The sequence below is a fragment of the Bos javanicus genome, chromosome 16 (assembly GCF_032452875.1).
Source record: "Bos javanicus breed banteng chromosome 16, ARS-OSU_banteng_1.0, whole genome shotgun sequence".
In the NCBI taxonomy this organism is placed as follows: Eukaryota; Metazoa; Chordata; class Mammalia; order Artiodactyla; family Bovidae; genus Bos; species Bos javanicus.
Genome location: NC_083883.1, coordinates 58,855,268 through 58,875,937, shown reverse-complemented (window position 1 = coordinate 58,875,937; position 20,670 = coordinate 58,855,268). Strand labels below are relative to the sequence as shown.

At 43.7% G+C, this 20,670-nt stretch overlaps 1 protein-coding gene across 2 annotated transcripts in view; it reads left to right on the top strand.

Annotated features, from left to right (window-relative positions):
* Positions 1-20,670, top strand: part of ASTN1 (astrotactin 1) — a 356,850-nt gene that overhangs the window by 264,156 nt on the left and 72,024 nt on the right. For both annotated transcript variants that reach the window (XM_061383286.1, XM_061383285.1), the window contains one exon: positions 1,165-1,353. In XM_061383286.1, coding sequence (XP_061239270.1) covers positions 1,165-1,353 — 189 coding nt within the window. The remainder of the gene's footprint in view (positions 1-1,164; positions 1,354-20,670) is intronic.

Sequence of the window (20,670 nt, the reverse complement as noted above, 5' to 3'; positions counted from 1 at the left end):
AGGCATTAAGGATATAGAATATCTCCAGAGTACACACAGGGGTTTAGATCTTTTCTATCACCAGAGTTCTTGGCAAGAAGGGATTATTAGTGAAGTAAAATCTGCTGGTGCAGAAAACGCCTAGAATGAGATAAGCTACTCTTCATCCTAGAAAAACATGGCAATAGAGACCCTACCCTGAGCACATACTCATTTGCACTCAGCCCAGATGCTATATGCCTACCAGGGGATAACAGTCGGGTATTTCTGCTGCCGCATGCCTTTCGAAGCCACACATGGCATCATGGATGATATGGGTGTCTGCACTTGGGTTCTTAAGCTTCAGCCATGCTCTGCCTTGCCCTGACAGGACACAGGTGTGTCAAAAGGAAGGCTGTACAACGTTGGTCAGAGAAGATACTGGGTTTGAAAAATTTGCCATAGATTATCTTGCTGATAAACATAATTCTCTTAAACAGGGAAAGCAAATCCAAGATTTGTCTGGGGAGGTGAGTGAGGCGCCAAACAGGTTCTTTGTTCCATTTGCCATTTCCCAGTCTTTATATACTTTTTTCCTAAATAGACATAAGCAGTGTTTTAGTGACTTTCCTTTTTATTCGTCTTCCATTGTCTTTCCATTACCAATGTCTCTGCATGAAGAACAAAATCCTGCAGACTTTTTTGATCCCTACACACAGTTAAAATACATTTTACACTGTGACCTTGTACATACACACCCCCCCACATACACACAACAGAAGTTTCATGAAGCCATATTTCATCTTCTGATGGGAAATGTTCTCTGCTGGTATTTGTGTTTCTATTTTAAACTATGCTATTCTCCTTCATTTTTAATGCTATTATTTGAGCTCACTAAGTTGATTTAATGTCATGATTGTGATTTGGAAAAAAAAAAACTGACTTAAGCAGGTGGGTGGTAGAGATGTGACAATGTTTTACTCAACTTGTACAAAGTTAACAACCAATTGGCTTGAAGAAATATTCTTTTAGGAACTGAAATGTCTGCTTCAGCTACCTGGAAAGACTCACCCGATAGTTCCAGCCAGCTCTCCAGCATCACTTTGGGCCACGTGGCTCTTGCAGATTTGAGGCTGGAGGGCCTGAGAATCCGGGATGCCCATATTGTGAATCCTCACTCTTAACCTGGGTGATGTTTCTCCGTAGCCCTCAGCAACGCTCTCCACTCCCTGGACGGGGCTACATCTCGTGGGGATTTTGTAACCTTGTTGGATCAGTTTGGCAACCACTACATCCAGGAAGCTATCTATGGCTTTGAGGAATCCTGCTCTATCTGGTACCCAAACAAGCAGGTCCAGCGGCGACTCTGGCTGGAATATGAAGACATCAGCAAAGGTGAGTGACCTGCTCACTGACAAGTGCTATGCTTTGTACAAGCCCTGGCTGCCTGCATGCATCTATGGGACCAAATGCAGGGAGTCTGGAGGTGAAGGTTTAATTCTCCTCAATGCTGTTTTCTATCCTTTGAATTGTCAAGGTTTGGTTACTAAAGCTAAATATCAAAACAGAGGAATTTGGGCAAACTTTAGATACAGGACAGAGTCAAAGCTGTCTGGTCACTGAACTGGTTAACGCAGAGAAAGTAATCTAAAGGTTTTTACCAGCCACCACTCATCCCGCTACCACAGCACAGGCAATGTATTAGATCGTTCTTCTGCAGTAGGGGGGAAAGAACAGCCTTGCAGCCTCCCTGTCACTTCCTGCCCCCAGCAATCCCATCGTGCGCTGGCTGGCAACCCCTTCCAGTAACTAACTGCATAGCAAACCCCTTCTCACTCCATCCTGCCCCGTGTTTAGGAGCATTTTTTCCTGCTGCTCTGTGCTATGAGGAAATCTCCATTGCCCCGGGTGTTTATATAGCTGTGGATAACAGTCTCACAAATGTCCAGTGTTTGATGGCAAGTTAGTATTCAGTCCAAGTATGTATAAGGAACTGGAATTTCTCAAACCTTTTGAATTCACCTTCTAGTGGAGGAGGAGTACTGGCTGGTAAATTTGTATTCTGACTGAGCAAGACTTGGTTTAGAATTGCCATTCATGGAATTTCTTCATCTGAGCTTATCCTCACGGCATTCTGATGAGGCCAAATTTTGGAGGTGTGAGTTGTTAAAGGGCAAGTGATGAAATGAGCACAATGAAAACTCAAGAAGTAGGTCAAGCTAAGATTTGATGACCAAGCTTCTCTCTAAGACTAGGGACCCTCTGCTGTCAGCAGGGCTGCAGTGGGGAAAATGTGCTCCCATGGTTTAGACACTCTTGGTTCTCTGAGCTCCACACAGATTTCTGTTTTGTCTTGCTTAAGAGGTAGTAGAGGCACGAGAGCCTCTCCTTCCACTGGACACTTTCTTCCAAAAGAGGCAAGAGGCTTGTGCCTGGGCTGCAGACTTCCTCTCCTGTCCCCCACCAGGTCCTGATTCCTGTAAGCTCAAAGACACAACCACAGACTTCTTGTCTCCATTCAAATGTCAACATCTTAAAATTATTCTGATTCCAGTTTGCCAAGAAAGGAGTATAATGTAAGCACATTTCGATAAGACCAGTTCCAGCTGGCAAAACTTTCTTATGTTTCCACGCCAGAGCCTCCTGATTGAACCAAAGGGCTAAACCCTCCTCCATTTCTGTTTGCCAGGGGTTCAAGGATTGCCAGGCTCTGGGACTGTTGGGAGAGGCAAGTCTGACCTTCCTCAGAACTCCTGGTTCTGCCCTTGCATCTCTCCTGAGCATTGTAATGTCCTCACTAAGCCCAAGAGGAACATTTGTCCATGGCCTTGGCATTATGCCCTTATCCCTCTTGATCTCAAGCCATTCTTGCACACAGGAGCTGGTTTTGTCACAGTCCAACTGTTGGCTTTATTTTCCCATAAATATGATGTATATCAGCCCTTGCGTGTTATAGATATTAAAATCCATTCAACCACTTTAGTGTGTCTATTTTGATCTGTTGTAGTTGTCCACATATACCTACCCCCCAGCTGACCCCTAAATCTGACCTCTGTGTCACCCACTTTGCGTCTCTTATCCTTGGGTCTGATTCTTACACTAAAATATATTTTTCTCTCTAGGCACTAATTTCTTTTTATTCCAAAAGCGTGAAGCCTGCTACTGATTAAGAATTATAAGTACATAAGACAAAGGAAGATTTTCTTCTGCTTTTCTGCACTCTGGGGACTGTTGTTCCAAAACGGAATTTATACACCAGTGATGACAAGTGTTCTGAGGGGACTATACCTGCCATGACATAAAGTGATACCTTTTTAGACTCGAGTCCTTTGATTATAGGTTCTTACCTGCTCTAACTTTTAAAACTTTCCAGTGAAAAGGGGTTTTCTGTTCTTTGCTTTTGTACCTATGATTAGGTACCTAAAATTGCTTATGGATTGAATAGGAAAGGAGGTTTGTCAGGGGTGAAATGAAGTGGAAAGATCATAGGACTAGGGGTTGGGAGTCTAGAATCAGCCAGGCGACTTTGTTTATTCAATTAACTATCAGCACCTTCCCTGTAAAGCTCTCATGGTGCCTTCCAGCTCTGACACTTTATGGATCCTCAGAGTCTCCCTTCATGTGAGAGGTTTTCTCAGGTCAGGCGTATGAGTTAAAGACTTTCCTTCTCTTTCTTTAAATCACTATGCAGCTTCTCAAGGGTGGGTTCTATGCCTTATTCAACTTTAAAATCCCAGGGTCCAGCACAGAGCTGGGCACAGGACAATCCCTCAACAAGCGTTGGTTGTTGCTGCTGCTGCTGTTGGTGGGGGGAGTGGTGGTAAAGGCCCTTCTCATGTGATGACTTCCTATGTGGGTTTTATCACAGACACAGGAAATGGTTTAGGTATGCCTGCCTGATGAGAATAAAAGATGGATATGAAATCTTTTTGAGGTGGACCTGTTTTAAAGTCTTTATTAAATGTATCACAATATTGCTTCTGTTTTATGTTTTGGTACTTTGGTGACAAGGCATGTGGATTCTTAGCTCCCTGACCAGGGATTGAGCCTACATTAGAAGGTGAAGTCTCAACCACTGGACCATGAGGGATGTCCTTAGAGATGGATATTTTTGACCAGATCTTCAAAGGGCAGCCTTTGTTTCAGTGGACACTTACGTGTCATACAACCACTGTATGGTTTGGTCAGACCAATATTTAGGACCACTTGTCTTCAGATAGGGCTTCCCTGTGGCTCAGTGGTAAAGAACCCGCGTGCAATGGAGACCCAGCTTTGATCCCTGGGTCATGGAAGATCCCCTGGAGAAGGGAATGGAAACCCACTCCAATATTCTTGCCTGGAGAATCCCATGGATGGAGGAGACTGGTGGGCTACAGTTCATGGGGTCTCAAAGAGTCAGACATAACTGAACTAACACTTCGACTGTCTTCAGACAAGTCTGACTGGAACTCCAGTCAAAAAAGATACTTCCCATTTCTCATTGTCTAAGATTAGTCTCTCTTCTTTTTTAACAGAGCATATAAAGACTGTCTGAATTGAAATTTTCCAACCTTGATCTCTCCACTTCTACACTCACTTCCATCTTCTTCCTTATCCTTTGCCCTCGTGCCTCAGGAACTGTAGTGAGTTCTTCCTTTTCAGTTGAGTCTCTCCCCCTGTGCCCTTGCTTCCTTCCCTCTCTGCCTCCTCTTAGTCCTCACTCATTGGTCTCCTCCTTTTCCATCTCTACAGCCTCTTCAGCCTGAGTTTCTATTTTCAAAAAAATGAAATTTTTATAAATATGCAACTTTTTTATCACTGTTGCCTTTCAACATGTGCTGTGCTAAGTCACTTCAGTCGTGTTCAACTCTGTGCCACTCTGGACTGTAGCCCGCCAGACTCCTCTGTCCATGGGATTCTCCAGGCAGGAATACTGGAGTGTGTTGCCATGCCCTCCTCCAGGGGATCTTCCCCACTCAGGGATTGAACCTGGGTCTCTTACATCTCCTACATTGGCAGACAGGTTCTTTACCACTAGCTCCACAACACATCACAATCAAATTTCTTAAGTAAGTCGTTTGTACATCTTTTCTCTACTTCCTCAACTTCTTTTCACTCTTCAGATAATTTCTTCCAACCCTGTTACACTACAGAAATAACTCTGGAGAAGGAAACTAAGGACTTTCTAAGCAGAGTTTCTGTTTTCTATTCTATAGAAAACTAAACCAAATTATCATTTTAGTTTAGTTTAAAACTGAACTATCATTTTATCTTATCTCGGCAGAAGAATTTGTTCCTGTTGGCCAAGTCTGCCTTTTTGTAAATTCTCTCCTTTGGTGTTCCTGATGGTATTCTGTTCAGATTCTCTTTATTAATCTTGGGCCTTTATTTCTCATTCTTTTTTGCCCTCACTCCTCTAAAGAAATCACTTAAGTTTTGGTCATTTTTCAGGATTTCATCCTTAATGTTCATCTCATCTTCACTGATGCTGGGTGATTCTCTTCTGTATCTACCTCAACCCATATCTCAAATCTTTCCTTTCTCCCTGAAATTAAAAAACCCATTTGTCTGTGAGTGTTTACCATTTCTACCTGGATATTCCGTGATCATCTCTTTTCTCTGTATTTGTGAACCACATTGATTCGTGAACCACATAGTTGATTCGTGAACCAGATTGATGGGCCAAAATATAAAGTGAGGAGCCCTTCTTTATATTCTCCTCCCCGCTCCACGTTCAACCATTTACAAAGTTTTATTCCTTTTAGCACCTAAATATTTCTTTAACAGGTGTCTTCTCCTATCCATTTCTCAAAATTGCATCTCTTTACGGTATCAGCTCATAGGAAATATTGAAGTAGCATCCTCATGTGCCTCTTTTTGTTCAGTTTCATGCCTGTGTAGTCCATTCTACATTTCACTATCTGTTATCTTTTTTAAAATGCCCCTTAATGCCTTGACTCTTCAGCTTGAAGCCTTTCACTAATGCCTTACATCATGAACCTGGCTTCACTCCCTGTCTTAGTTTCCTATGGCTGCTGTAACAAATTACTATGAACTTGATGGCTTAAAACATCATACATTCATTCCCGAAAGTTCTGGGACCAGAGGTCCAAAATCAGTTTCAGTGGACTAAGCTCAAGGTATCAGTGAGGCCAGCTTCTGAAAGTTCTAGGGGAAAACCGCCCCCTTGCCTTTTTTGCCCTTTCCAGCTTGTAGTGGCTACCTGTATTCCTTGGTTGAGTCTCCTTCCTCCATCTTCAAAGGGCATCACTCCAGTCCCTGAGTGACATGGTCTTCTCTCTAACTCTTCCTGCCTTCTCTTATAAGGAGCTTTTTGATTACGTTGGACCCAACCAGATAATGCAGGATACTCTCCCCATCTCAAGACTCGTCATTTAAGCATATCTGCACAATCTCTTTTGCCAATCATGCAGAAAGTGAAGAGGAACTAAAAAGCCTCTTGATGAAAGTGAAAGTGGAGAGTGAAAAAGAGTGAAAAGTTAAGCTCAACATTCAGAAAACGAAGATCATGGCATCTGGTCCCACCACTTCATGGCAAATAGATGGGGAAACAGTGGAAACAGTGTCAGACTTTATTTTTCTGGGCTCCAAAATCACTACAGATGGTGACTGCAGCCATGAAATTAAAAGACGCTTACTCCTTGGAAGGAAAGTTATGACCAACCTAGATAGCATATTCAAAAGCACAGACATTACTTTGCCAACAAAGGTCCGTCTAATCAAGGCTATGGTTTTTCCTGTGGTCATGTATGGATGTGACATTTGGACTGTAAAGAAGGCTGAGCACCGAAGAATTGATGCTTTTGAACTGTGGTGTTGGAGAAGACTCTTGAGAGTCCCTTGGACTGCAAGCAGATCCAACCAGTCCATTCTGAAGGAGATCAGCCCTGGGATTTCTTTGGAAGGAATGATGCTGAAGCTGAAACTCCAGTATTTTGGCCACCTCATGCGAAGAGTTGACTCATTGGAAAAGACTCTGATGCTGGGAGGGATTGGGGGCAGGAGGAGAAGGGTACGACAGAGGATGAGATGGCTGGATGGCATCATTGACTCGATGGACGTGGGTCTGGGTGAACTCCAGGAGTTGGTGATGGACAGGGAGGCCTGGCGTGCTGCGATTCATGGGGTCTCAAAGAGTTGGACACGACTGAGCGACTGATCTGATCTGGTAACATTCACAGGTTCTAGAAATTAGGACCAGGGCATCTTTGGGAGCAAACATTTAGCCTCCCATCCCCTCTGCCCTCTCTAGCTATTGTGTCACTGACCATTCCCTACCTCGAGCATTCCTCCTCTCTGATGACACAAGATTACTTGCATCAATCCAAAAATGGTTGCATTTGATTCTATACAGTTTTAGGCTTTGAGGCTCCCTTCTTGCCTCAGTCTGAGGCCACAGGTATGTGCTCTAAAGTTTCTACGACTACTTTTCTCACTCAGAAATTTTTTCTTGGGCCCCTCTCTTGCCTCCTCCCTTGAAACTCCTTTTTCTAGTGTCTGTTCCTTTGTCTCATTTCTGGGTGGATATTATGCTCTGCTTAGGCCCTTAGGATCTACAGGTTTGTCTTCCTAGTTATGATTTCTGTCTCTCACTTGTGTCTTTTAATCACAGACGTCAGCTCCATAAATTGCCATCTGCAATTAAATGATACCCTGACCCAATGTCAGGCCCAAACTCTGGGTCCAGGGTCAAGATTCCCACTGGTTTGGAAGAGGGCATTGAGCTGTTTCACACTGTTGAGCCTACCCAACCTTGTCTCCTATCTACCTACATTCTATCACCTCCCTGCTCTTCAAGAGCCAGTTCTAACGTCACCACTTTCACCAAGTCTTCCATGACGCTCTAGTCAGAATCTTTGCTTCCTGTTTTATGCTCTTAGAGCTCCTTATCTATATCCTTTAGCAGTGGTCTTCACATGTCCCTGTATTGTCATTTCCCTGTATGACTGTCTCCTGTGATAATAGACTTGAAAGCATGTACCATATTTCCCTGACTTATGTAATTTAAAAAGTTTATTTAAAAAATGCAAAATGTATAAAACAGAATAAAGTAAAAAATAAATCTTCTTCTCACTCTTATTTCCCAGTAATCTAGTTCCATTCCCCAGAGGCAACCAGGAAACCATTACTACAGTTTAGTATCTATCTGTCCAGAGATGCTCTATTCCTAACCATTTGGAAGTGAACAAAGCATGTTGCAGAAAAATAGATATATTAGGGTCTTGTCTGTTTCAAAAATGCTGTATATAAAAATATGCGTATACCCATCTATATAAATATAATCTTTAGCCTCTCTCTCAGGGCCTTCCCTAGTGGCTCAGCAGTAAAGAATCCTTCTGCAATGTAGGAGGCGCAGGAGATGTGGGTTTGATGCCTGGGTAGGGAAGACCCCTGGAAGAGGGCATGGCAACCCACTCCAGTGTTCTTGCCTGGAGAATCCAATGGACAGAGGAGCCTGGTGGGCTACAGCCCCTAGGGTTGCAAAGAGTCGGACACTATTGAAGTGACTGAGCCACACGCACACACATACATTATCTCTCATACTACATATGTATATTTGTGTGTGTGTGTGTGTGTATACACACAAATTATTTGTTTATTTCAAGATTAGGGATATGGTATAGGGTAGGGGCTTTTATTTTTGTACTAAAAGCTTCTTTTGCTTTTCCCACAATAAGCATGGGCCACTTTTCAATAAAACTTTTTTAACACATTAAAAATATATTCTGAAAAGTTTTCTATTATCTCGAGTAAAGATTTAGAAAGTTAACTGGAAAAAGAAGAAAACACACATTGTATTTACAAAGAGCTGAACCCTAGATAGAAATCTGGGAGGAAGTGCAAAACAATAGATCATTTCTTATTAATCTTTGAGTCTTCACCCCTGACACAGTGCCTGGAGTATAATTAGCATCACTATTGTCAAACGAGTAAATCCTTTATTTTGTTCTTACTTCAGAAGAAACCAGTAAAAAGAGCCATAGATCTGTAGATTTCAGAAAAGTGACCAAAAAAGAACTTCCACAGGCTTAATTTTAATCCTTAGCCTGACACATTAAGCTCAGTATATTTTCTTTCTCTCTTTCTTCTTTCTTTTTCTTTTTTGGTACTCCATTTGGGAGTGGCTTTCCTTGGGTCTTTCTTTTCTTTCCCAGTGGCACTTTCATTGGTACATTAGATCTGACCTTTGTCATAGCTCTTCCTTGCCATTGCTTTTGGGGCATATCCGTGGGGTTATCTGGGTGACAATTGGTGATAAGTAAGCTCTTCCTGGCAGCCCACTTCAATATTCTTGCCTGGAGAATCCCAGGGGCAGGGGAGCCTGGTGGGCTGCCGTCTATGGGGTTGCACACGACTGAAGTGACTTAGCAAGCTCTTCCTTTCGGCTGTACCTTCTAGTCCATAATCTACTAGGGGTTAGGCAATGGTCAGTGGGTAGGGGCATTGATTGTTTGGTTTCCAGCCGGTTACTTCCTTTCCATGGTGAAAGCCAAGAAGAATCTTCCTCTTCTTCCAAGATGCAAGCTGAGAGTTTTTCCCTTAAGGGGACTCTCTAGCTCTGAGAGGTCTTAGGTTAGAATCAAAGAAAGAAGTAAACCACCTGAATGACATTATATTTCTCCCACACAGAATGCCACCTTTCCCAATTTTCATCAATTAGTTTTTGGGTGGATAGAAGCCAAGAAAGACTCAGTTGGTTCATCTTCCTAAGACAGTGGACAGATTTCAGCCATAGCTGAAGCAAAAACAATAGCTGAATCAGTCATCAGCATCTGATCCAGTCTTTGAGAGTTGGTCAGCAGAGACATAGTCTGGTGTATATGATGCTGGTGTGGTCCATAGGCTAACAGGCATAACTGTGCTACATGGCACAAAACCCTGTTACATTAAAAGCAGAACATAGAAAGCCAGTGAAGAATAATAACTTACGTCTGTGTAATATTTTATGTGTTACAACCCCAGGGTTGCAAACCAGCTGCAAAGGCTCTTTTTATGTACATTTACAATGACAAAGTTAGCACTCAAATGGCAAAGCGATTATAGCATATAGCTATTTTCTTTCAATGATTAATTAATTCATTCAACAAACGTTTGCTGAGGGCCTGCTACATGCAAAACCCTGTAGTGAGCAGAGAGGGGGTTTAGAGGAAACAGCTGTTCTATGGCATTCCCAGGCAGACAGGCCTGATGAAGGTGCTACTGATGCTGAGCCGGGTGGTGTATTAAACAACAGCTTCCAGGAGGATCTAAGCTTTTTGAAACATATGTGAGTGGATTTAATTTGAGTCTTCAAGTCCCCAGGCTCTGGTGCAGAGTCCGGAGTAAACTGGATCTGTAGGTTGAGGGAAGAAGTTATCAAAATAATATTACCAAACAGCCTGTTACGTAGCTTTTCTCATTTAATCCTCAAACGTGTGCTCAGTCACTTAGTCATGTCTGAGTCTTTTGTGACCTTGTGGGTTGTAGCTCACCAGGCTCCTCTGTCCATGAAATTCTCCAAGCAATAATACTAGAATGGAAAAAAAAAAAAAAATACTAGAACAGGTTGCCATTTCCTCCTCCAGGGGATCTTCCTGAACCAAGGACTGAATTCAAGTCTTCTGAGTCTCCTGCATTCGTAGGTGGCGTCTTTATCACTGTGCCACCTGGGAAGCCCTCCAGACAACACATCACTTAAGTCTTACCTTCCCTATTTATAGATAAGAAAGTAAAGCCACAGAGAACTTAAGTAACTTGCGTGTGGTCACCAAAGCAGTAAGTGACTGAGTGAAGACAAGAAGAATGCCTTCACCTACCAAGATACGTTGCAAATGGCGGCATGCTACTTTGCCTTCCCGTGGCACAAGAAGAGATGACGGTGGGAAGGTTAGTGGGCAAAATGGAAGTGAGATCAAGATGGAACTGAAGCCGAGTCACTGGTCTAAAGTCACCACCACAGGGCCAGATGTCAACCGTGGTTACACTTCATGATGGACCTACTGCCTTTCACCTTGAGTTTTCTGAATGTTGGGTTGTTGGTGTTGATTTTTTGGGTGTGGGGGGAGGAGTGGTGGCCCACGATCAACGGTGACAACCCAGATTCTGGAGGAGTGTTTGTTTTCCTGTGCGGCAGTGCTTCTCAAAATTTAATATGCCTGTGTATCACCTGGGATCTTCTTGAAATGGCGATTCTGATTCAGTAAGTCTGGGTGGAGCCTGAGATTCTGCATGTCTAACAAGCTCCTAGATGACACCAAACAGCAAAGCTAGATTCTCTCCTCAGAGACCAACAGGGTGTGGGTTCCTTCATCATCCTGCTTATCCTACCTGGCGCAGGAACCTCAACATGGGAGCCACAGCATGGTGGACTCAAGGGCTGTGTCCTGGTGTCGTCTCTGCAGAGGACAGTCTGTCGCAGAGAGGAGGACAAGCCTGAATGGTTTTCACTTTGTACCAGGACTTTTCTCCTTAAAGCCATTGATTATTAGGCTTGTGTGCAGAATTGAACAGTCTTAAGCCTTTGGGCACTGAAAGGAATTGGAAACATGCCAACAATTAGGATTAAATGAGATACGCTTTTTTAAAAAAATCATTTAGTACTGTCGACAACACTATCCTCATCGTACTATCTCAAGGATTCTATTTTTTTTAAAATAGTGTTTGAGTCCCCCACTTGTTTTCCTCTCAAAATAAAAATTTATTAGAGTTCCATATTTTAACCTGGCTAGTATTTAATTGATGGGATGACAATTCTGTTGGCAATATCGAACTTCTTTCATATAATGATGAGCCTGACAATAGTGACATCTTGTCCATAATACACAAGTTAATAGTTGATTATATAGCTTTCTAGATATAGCTGCTCAAAATATGTAAGCTTTTGCCTTCACAGCTTGATGGATTGCTTCCTGAGGATGGGCTCATTCATTCATTTCCTTCTATATCTGAATATTGGTCTAGGCACTTTGCATATAATGGCAAATGACACAGAAAAACTCCCTGCTTCTACAGAGCTCATATCTTAGTGAAGAGAGAAAGAAAGTGGCAAGTGACAAATAAATGAGAGCAATGATTCTAGTCAGTGATAGATACTATGAAGAAACAAAAATCAGAAGAAGTAATAGAGGGTGACTGGACGATGGGGAAAGGGGTGCTGATTAAGACGGCAGGCACAGAGAAGGCCTCAATGATAGTGATGAAGCAGGGAGTTTGAGCTGAGATGTGGCAGACAGAGCTAATCATGCAAAGATCTAGGAACCGAACAATCCAGGCAGGGGACGTAGAAAATGCAAAGGCTTCATAAGTTTTTGAATTCTCATAGCTTCTAGCATCATGTAGCACATATAGAATTTGCTTAGTAAATATCAGACTCATAACCACTATTACTGAGAAGAAAGAGGCCTGGATTCTCTGGTGGATTATGAAGAGAAGAAACTCTACTTCTAGCCATACTTGTTGTTTCCTAAATTCTGCAAGCTAGGCTGAGATCCATTTGTTTATCCCCCACTTCTTTTATCCAAAATGTAGATCAGTGCTCAGTGGGCTGCCCATGGTGCTACTGATCCAAGAGAAATAAGCATATGGCAGCAGGTTTAAGAGTACAATTCCTATACTTACTAAGACTTTTATCTTGATCTTAAATTATGGTCTCCATAACAAAACTAATAGTTTATCTCTGCACAAAAAAATGGGGGGAAAATTGTAAGACAAGTAATGAGGCAATGGGAAATTCTGCACTAAGGTGAAAATTTGAACTTGACATCACTTGGGCTTTCTGCATTTTGGGGGATGGATGCCTTGTGTCTTAAGTGCAATATACCTATATTATAGTCTATCCTACTCTAAGACAGTGTGTTGAGGAAAAGAGCATGGTGGGGGTGGGGCAGGGGACGGAGAGGGTGGGGAGCGGTCAGGAGACCTGGGCTATTGTGCTCAGTTGAGCCATTAGCCAGCCAGCTGACCTTGGGTAAATTACTTAACGCTCTTCAAAACCATCTTCCCATCTGTATAATAACTAACTTGAATTAGGTAATACTTAGAGCTTCTTTTACATTTAGTTCTCTGTGACTCTATATACACAGCAAATTATTTCTACATATTAGAAATAGAATAATAGATAATAGATAGAATAATAGAATAGAACAGATAATAGAATACTATAATAATAGAATGCAGCATTTAATAAGGCCTGGATCAAGGTTCAATAGGCTAACTCAACTGATACTGCAATGGAAGGAGTTTAATACTGTTGTTTATAGTGAGAATTTAAAGTCAGACAGATAGGCATCAGAATTTTTATTAAGTTTACTTAATGGCTGTGAGCCTCATTTTCCCTGTCTGTAAAATAGGGCTATTGATACTTGGCTTACAAGTAAGGATCAGATACAATAATTATTTATGAAACAGAGTGTCTAGCATCCTGTAACTGTTCTATGCATTTTGACTTATTATTAGCACTATTATTATTATTACTAGCATTATTTCAATAAAATTTTCAGTTCAGTTCACTAATTTTTGAACAAAATAGCAGCTGATCAAAATGTCAGGGAGTAAAACTGGATAAATGTGTTCTTCCTAGAAACACCGCTATGTCTTTTAGAAGTCACAAATCACTAACTAGCCCAGTGGAACAGGGACGTCAAACCTCCATTACAAAAATCAAGACCAGAATCACATCTTTTGGGAGCTGTTTTCAGTCCCAGTTATGTAGCTCTTTTGCTGAGAAAAGACCAGGAAATAAACCCCACCCATATGAGAGGGATTTTTTTTTTTTTTTTTTTGATGGGGGAAGGGAGGCTATAAGACTGTGCTCTCTGTGGAAAAGAATCCCTGGGAAGCTCTGATAAGCAGCCGGTGTTGCTGCTTTTTAAGTGCAAGGGAGCTGACAGGTGCATCTTCTGCAGGGGGAAATTCATGCAGGTGTCCAGCTGCAGCAGCCTTCCCTTTACTTCTGACTCGAAACCTGAACTGTCTGGTTGCACCGGCTGCATACAGATGCAGACTGGGGTTCCCCTTGAGCCCCAGAGGGGAGACCTTGGCTCTAGTAGCAACCCAAGTTCCAGCGTAAGTGGGTGTTGGAGTTGAGAGATAATTGACTAATAGTTTCTGTGTTTTTGTTAGGCTCCTATCTTTTCCTGTTCTCTCTTAATAACGTGCTTTAGAGGAATACTCTTGTATTCTCAGAGGCACAAGGGGGTCAACAATTTCTGAAAGGTGGGGGCTACAGCTAACGAATCTCCGAGGTCACTCCCTACTCCTACCCCGTCTCTCGCAACATATAATGCCAAGCACGGCATCTAGCAGGCAATCAGTACATGTTGGTTGAATAAGTGAGTGAGTGCCATACTTTTGTCTCCTCCTTTTCCCCTTCCAAGGGAAACAGCAGCCTGTTGTCTAAGACAGCATCGCCTCAAACACCTTTTCCTTCAGCCCCTGGCTAGTCCTCTCTCTCATCATCCCTCTTCTGTATCTCCAGGTTTGATTGTTTCGTGTGGGGGACGTCATGCACTTGCCCTGTCTCGGGATCTATGTCATGTCCTAGGAATTGGCACAGGAAGAATAGGCTAGTCTTTAAAACCGAGTGACCAGCACAAGGTATTATATACTAGGAACTGGGGCAAATGCATGTGTGGACCTCCAATATGTGATGGTTATTTCAACTTTCTGGCTACCAGTTAGTGCTGTAGGAGCCAACAATAGTTTTTCTTTTACCACGTTTCCTATCATTGCTTTTTCTAAAAGCAAGTAGGAATGCAACTTACATAGGAATGCAACACAAGACATAAAACTACATTGACTTAAACCAACAAATCAACAAACCCCTTTCATCAAAGCTTATCCATTTGACCACTACTTATTACTAGTTTGCATTCCTCTGTCATCAGAGACTGTCTCCCTGAATCTCATGGAACTCTTTGGAAGTTGGTTCAATTACTAAAAGATGAAAATTAAATGAAAAAATTAAAAATACATAAGAAAAAATGTCAAGGAAATCAGCAGAAAAAATAATGGATTAGGTAAGTAATTAATTTAGAAAAAAATGCGAGTAGTTGACATCATTTTTGAACGTGGCCCCAGCTGCCAGCTACACTACAAAATGAAGCTGATTAATGTTACAACAGTCAAAGGCCCCAGTATACATCATTTCTATCTCTGTTACTGAGAGGAAGATGGTTTTCCAATCAGATCAACTTCCCTCTAAGAAATTCACTAGTACCCTTTGACACAACGGCTGATATATTGGTGACAGCAGGGTCAAGGGCACATAGACCTCGATTAGCAGTACCGTGAGGGAAGGCTGAGTTCCTCTGCAAAGTAATGATGTGTATGCCTTCATTCAGAAGTGTATGTCATTTGCCGTAGATCAGTGCCGTGCTAGGCGTCAGGAGTACATGGGTAGTAAGAGAAGGCTCCTGGCCCACTGTGGGATTCTAGATGTTGAGGCCAAGCATAGCTCTTTCTTTTGCCAGCCTCGTCTTACGTCTTCTCTTCTTTTGTTTGGCTAGTCAGCATCTGTGGGACAGCATGACTGAACTCTATGAAAACAAAGTGAAAGAAAGGGTTGGTTGTTCAGTCATGTTCGACTCCTTGCAATCCCATGGACTGTAGCCCACCAGGCTCCTCTGTCCATGGGATTCTCTAGGCAAGAATGCTGGCGTGCCATTTCCTTCTCCAGTGGATGAATCTTTCTGACCCAGGGATCAAACCCAAGTCTCCTGCATTGCAGATGAATTCTTTACCATCTGAGCCACCAGGCAAGCCCTCTCTGGGCTTTTCTTTGACCCACAAAAGAGGCAGAGAAAGTTGTTGCAAGGTCCCAAACATACTTCCCACCCTGAGAGTTCATCCCGTTCCTTGGAAAGTTTCTTCAACCTGTGTGTATTCTGTCTACTGCCAAAGTGCCCATATTCAAGGTGGCTGCTGCTCCCAGGAGCAATCTGTGAGACACTGAAGATGGGACGCAAAGGGACAGGTGTGGAGAGCTTTAGATGGAAGACCCGTGGCAGTGCCAACAATTCCTGGGGAGAGGGGCTATTGGGCCAGGTTGGACCATTCCCTGGTCATGTGTGATGGCCACACCACTGGCTGGCTGCTTTGTGCAGGGCTGTGTGCAGACCACCTGTGGTCTGGCAACCTCCTGCTGAGGCCAGAGAGGGGGATGGTACCTACCTAAACAGAGTTCATGCCCTGGGGCTCCAGGAAGGGGTCACACCAGTCTCCCCTTAAAGCCTAACGTGACTGGAAAGGGATAGAGAGCTTGGCAAAGACAACCACACAAGGCCTATCCAGTTGATCAAGTCTGGCAGGGGATGGGGTTCATTCCACAGAGTTAGAATCTAACAGCACAGAAACCCTTGGTTTAGAGCAACTGCAAAAGGCAAGCAGGTTCAAAAGACTTGAAAATATTTTCCTTTTGCTGATCAACAAAATAACAAAGAAAGAAAAAGAAAGGTCGAAGCATTTCTCCAGTGCAATTTCTCAATAAATCTGCCAGTTAAAATATGTGATTTGTAGGTAAAATGGGAGTGCCTGTGACAGGGGAAAACAGCCTAATCGGGTCAGCCAATAGCCTAGACTCCCTTGACATTTTCTTGTTTCCTTGGGGTTTTTCTTTAGTCAGCTTGATTCCACAGGGGCAGCTTATAAAGTCACTGTGTGTGTGCCTCTGTCGCCCGCCCTGACTGCTGTGGTCCCTCTTGTCAATGTATTGCAAGTCCAGTCGATTACTGCGGTAATTGGTTCTATATATATTGATGTGTTTGGGGGCATTTGTGGCTTTATGTATTTTCACTGAGTCTGATTTGCCTTCTTAAGAGAGCAGCGACTCTGCCCACATCTTTGCATCTCCCCATAGCTGTTACTTCAGACTCTGCTCACAGCACGTTCACATTCAATACTGATCATGGTAATGTGGCTGTAGATAATCAAAAGATGGCAGCCCCAAAGTTTTACTGGTCAGTCACTGCATTCTTTTACACAGCTGGGTAGAAGGAAGTGTTATTTTTTTAGAATTTCAGAATTTCCATTGTATCTCCCTTTGAGGGTAATCCATGTGTTGGGTCCTGTGTGGATCATGAATCTTGCATTCATTGGGCTGGTAAAGATCATTCATGATCTACAGATAAATATAAAAGCAAAATTTTAAAATAAACTTATTTATTTTTAATTGGAGAATAATTGCTCCACAATATTGTGTTAATTCCTGCCATACATCCACATAAATCAGCCATGGGTGGGACTGGGTGGGAGGTGGGAGAGAGGTTGAAGAGGGAGGGGACATAAAAACAAATCGAAACCAATTATAGTTCAATCAGTCATTTTTAAAAAACTATTTTATCATTCAGTGAATATTGATTGAGGTTCTGCTTTGTGTAGACATCGGGCAAACAGCACTGTAGAAGGAACTTGATTCCTGCTCTCATGGAGAAGACGTGGATGAGACAGAATATAAACAAGTCAGTAAGGAATAAACAAAATACTAGAAACTTTGAGCTATGAGGATAATGTGGGTGCAGTGACAGGGTGGCGAGGCAGTGTCCACTTTAGAAAGGGTCATCTGGGAGGATGTGAGCGGCGTTTATGTTGAGATTGGAGGCTGAGCTGGAGGAAAGCCATCCCAGGAAAGGGGAATGGCCAGTGCAAAGTACTGAGGTAGGGAGGCCTAGCGGGGTTACAGCCTGGAGAGTGAGGAAACCTTGGCCTGGCTGGAGCTGGAAAGGATGGGGATGGCTGGGCAGTCATGGAGGCAAGTACCCCAGGCACACCTGGGGCACTGCACTGGGTAGAGAACAGCTTCGAGGGAGGTCCGAGTGGTCACATGGACACCAATAAGGACCTTAAGCAGGAACCTGGGCAGTGGACATTGGAGAGGCAAGAACAGAGCAAGGTTTGTTTATGGCATAGAGAAACTTGAAGACAGGGTGAGTCTGGGAGAGAGAGGAGCTGGGGAAGAGGAGTCGAGATAGTTTCTAGATATTTGCTTGGGCAACTGATGATGCTGGAGCACCTTTGACACATTGAGGGGTGATGGGATGGAACAGGTTGTGGAGGGAAGAGCTTCATGCAGACTTGGAGTTGCTATGGAGACAGCCAGGTGGAGAGGTCAAGTAAGCCATTAGCTGTGCAGGCCTGGAGCTCAGAGGAGAGGTCGGTGCTGGAGTTTCAAGTGGGAGCCTGCAGAGTTCAACCAGCATCCTGGATGATCTTACCCGGGGAGGAAGACAGAGAAGCGAAGTGGGCCCCGGCCCGAACTCTGAATTGCTTGCACGGTTAGAGGCCAGGTGAAGATGGCAGGTGGAGGGGTAGTTCAGCAAAGGAGACCATGAGGGATCAGCAGGGAGGTGGGAGGATCCGAGGAAGGCTGAGGTGAGGAAGATAGTGGATGGCTGTCTTGTCCTGTTGACTGAGATCTGTAGGTCAAACATCATAGCCTTAGAGCAGTGTTCCCTTAGAAAATCATAAATTATTGCCATCACAAAGGCCCTGGTGAAATATGCACAGGAACTTCCAATGATGAGTATTTTTCACATAGCTCATACCTCTCCCCACAATTATGAAGTGAGGAGGTAGGTTCTTATTATGATCCTGTCTGGTGAAGGGTCTTTGTGAGTCATGCTCACTCACAATGGCTTCAGTTTGAATTGTGAAGCCACGAAAGGTGCTTTGCAAAACAGAACTCTGTCCTTCAGGGCATCTCCAGAGTGAGCGTGTTGTTAGAGATCCTCGGGGTGCTGAGCGGTGGAACCATTCCCCATACGGGATGTCTGCCTGCAGAGCCTGTGCTCTTGAAGGATGCCCCCACCCCTCCCACTGACAGTCCTGCACCCCCAGTTCCGGGGGAGGAGCAGACACTAGTCTGTGGTCACATAGAGAGTGGCAGAACCAGGAGTGGAGCCCAAGCTTGGTCATTCATTGTCCTTGTGTCGCAGATCTGTGCTTTGCTTTATGAATGTATTAAAAATCAGGAGGGCTTGGGATGCTTGTACCATTGACTGGATGTGTCTTTGAATTTTGGATCATCCCACAATGCTATCTCAGGATAAACACCCCCTCCCATCAGGCTGCCAGATTCTACTTGAGATGGTCCACTCTTAACAGTTTTATTATTACTAGGCATGACTGGCATAATAGCAAACAAAATAAAATCTTTACTCTGCCCACTTCTTACTTTGCCATCCCAGTCCTGGGAAGAGAGTTCCTTTCCACAACTTAAGAAACAGTCACTGAATACCTACTGCTAAAAATATACGGAATGCCAGTTCCTATGCCAAGTGTCCAGAATACGCTGATGAATAAGAGCCAGGCCCTGCCCTCAAGCTGTTCATAAATTATGTGGGAGGGTGTCCAGTAAACCAGAAATTGCAATATAATGTGATAATGACTATAAGAGACTGGAAAACAATCAGCAGGGAAGAGAAGCTCCTAGCCCAGACTGGAGCCAATTTGTGAAACCCTCCTGGAGTGTTGCCTAGACAAAAAGATGGAGGGTGGGTGGACATTGACAGGCAACCCCTGGGGGAAAGGTGTTCTCAGTGGGAAAAGGCAGGGCATGTAAACACAAGGAATGAGATGACACATACCCCTGGCACTTGCGGGACAGCTGGAGGCAGGGTCGGTGGGCAGGAAGGGTGGGTTGGTAGGGAGGTGTAAAGGGCCCACTGGCCAAGCGCTGTTCCCCTACTTCTATCTTAAAGAGGTTTGAAGGACCTACTTGTACTTTATGTGGTTTGGGAGTTGTTAAAGAATTCCAGCAGAGAAAGGATGTGTTCCCACCATGCTCTAGAAACTTACCCCTGGACAACATGGAGGATGACTGACATGAAAACCAGAGGTAGATTGACCAGTCAGTTTTGGAGACGACCAGATGGGAACTGCTGAAGGTCTGGACTAAGGGGGAAGAAATGTTGAATGTAGGGTAGATGTGACAGTAATTTTGGAAACATCGCTAATAGGTGACTTTTTGGATGTGGAAGGTGAGAACGTGGTCAGCCATGGCAAGGCCCAGCCCTGGAAATGTTCTAGATAGGCAGAAATGGAAAACCTGGGTCTCCTGCAGTGATTTCCCCAGTTATGGAATGGCAGGAGTTGAAAACTCTTTAACCCAGACATTAAACTGAGCTGACATGGATTGCAGAGTAGCAGAATTTTTGCTTTTCACGATAGTACAGTTTGCTTACGAATGCTGACATGGTAGAGGATGCCAAAGGTAGTAAACTCACCTTTCTGGGGTGTCCATCCTAGCAAGAGCTCCCTTTTTCGGGGCTCTTGAACTGCAGGCATGCCTTATGGAGAGGCAGGGAGGAATGAAAACCCTAGCTACTCACCTGCATCCTTACGTCACGAGTAGCCTGTGCTTTGTCTGGAACCCCAAGTGGAAACACCTTGAACCCAGCTCAAGGCACGATGCGAACACTTCCTCCAACCAGCCCAGACCCAGTCATCTGGCCTAGCACAGAAGAAATCACTCAGCAGTGACCTACATGATCTCTGATTTTCAGATACAAGTTAGTCCATCCACCACAGTAAAAATCACTGCAGTTTTTCTGCTGCAAGCCATCTGGGCAGAGATGAGTTCGGGCCATGGGTGAAAGATGGAGAAGGGGTAGGGCAGGCAGGATTCAGGTTTATACAATACACCGGTGCTTTCCTACAGCAGCTGGAGGTCATATTTCCATAAACACTCAGATTTCTTACCATCCAGAGCATATGTTTCCTTGTTATCTTTTAATTGGT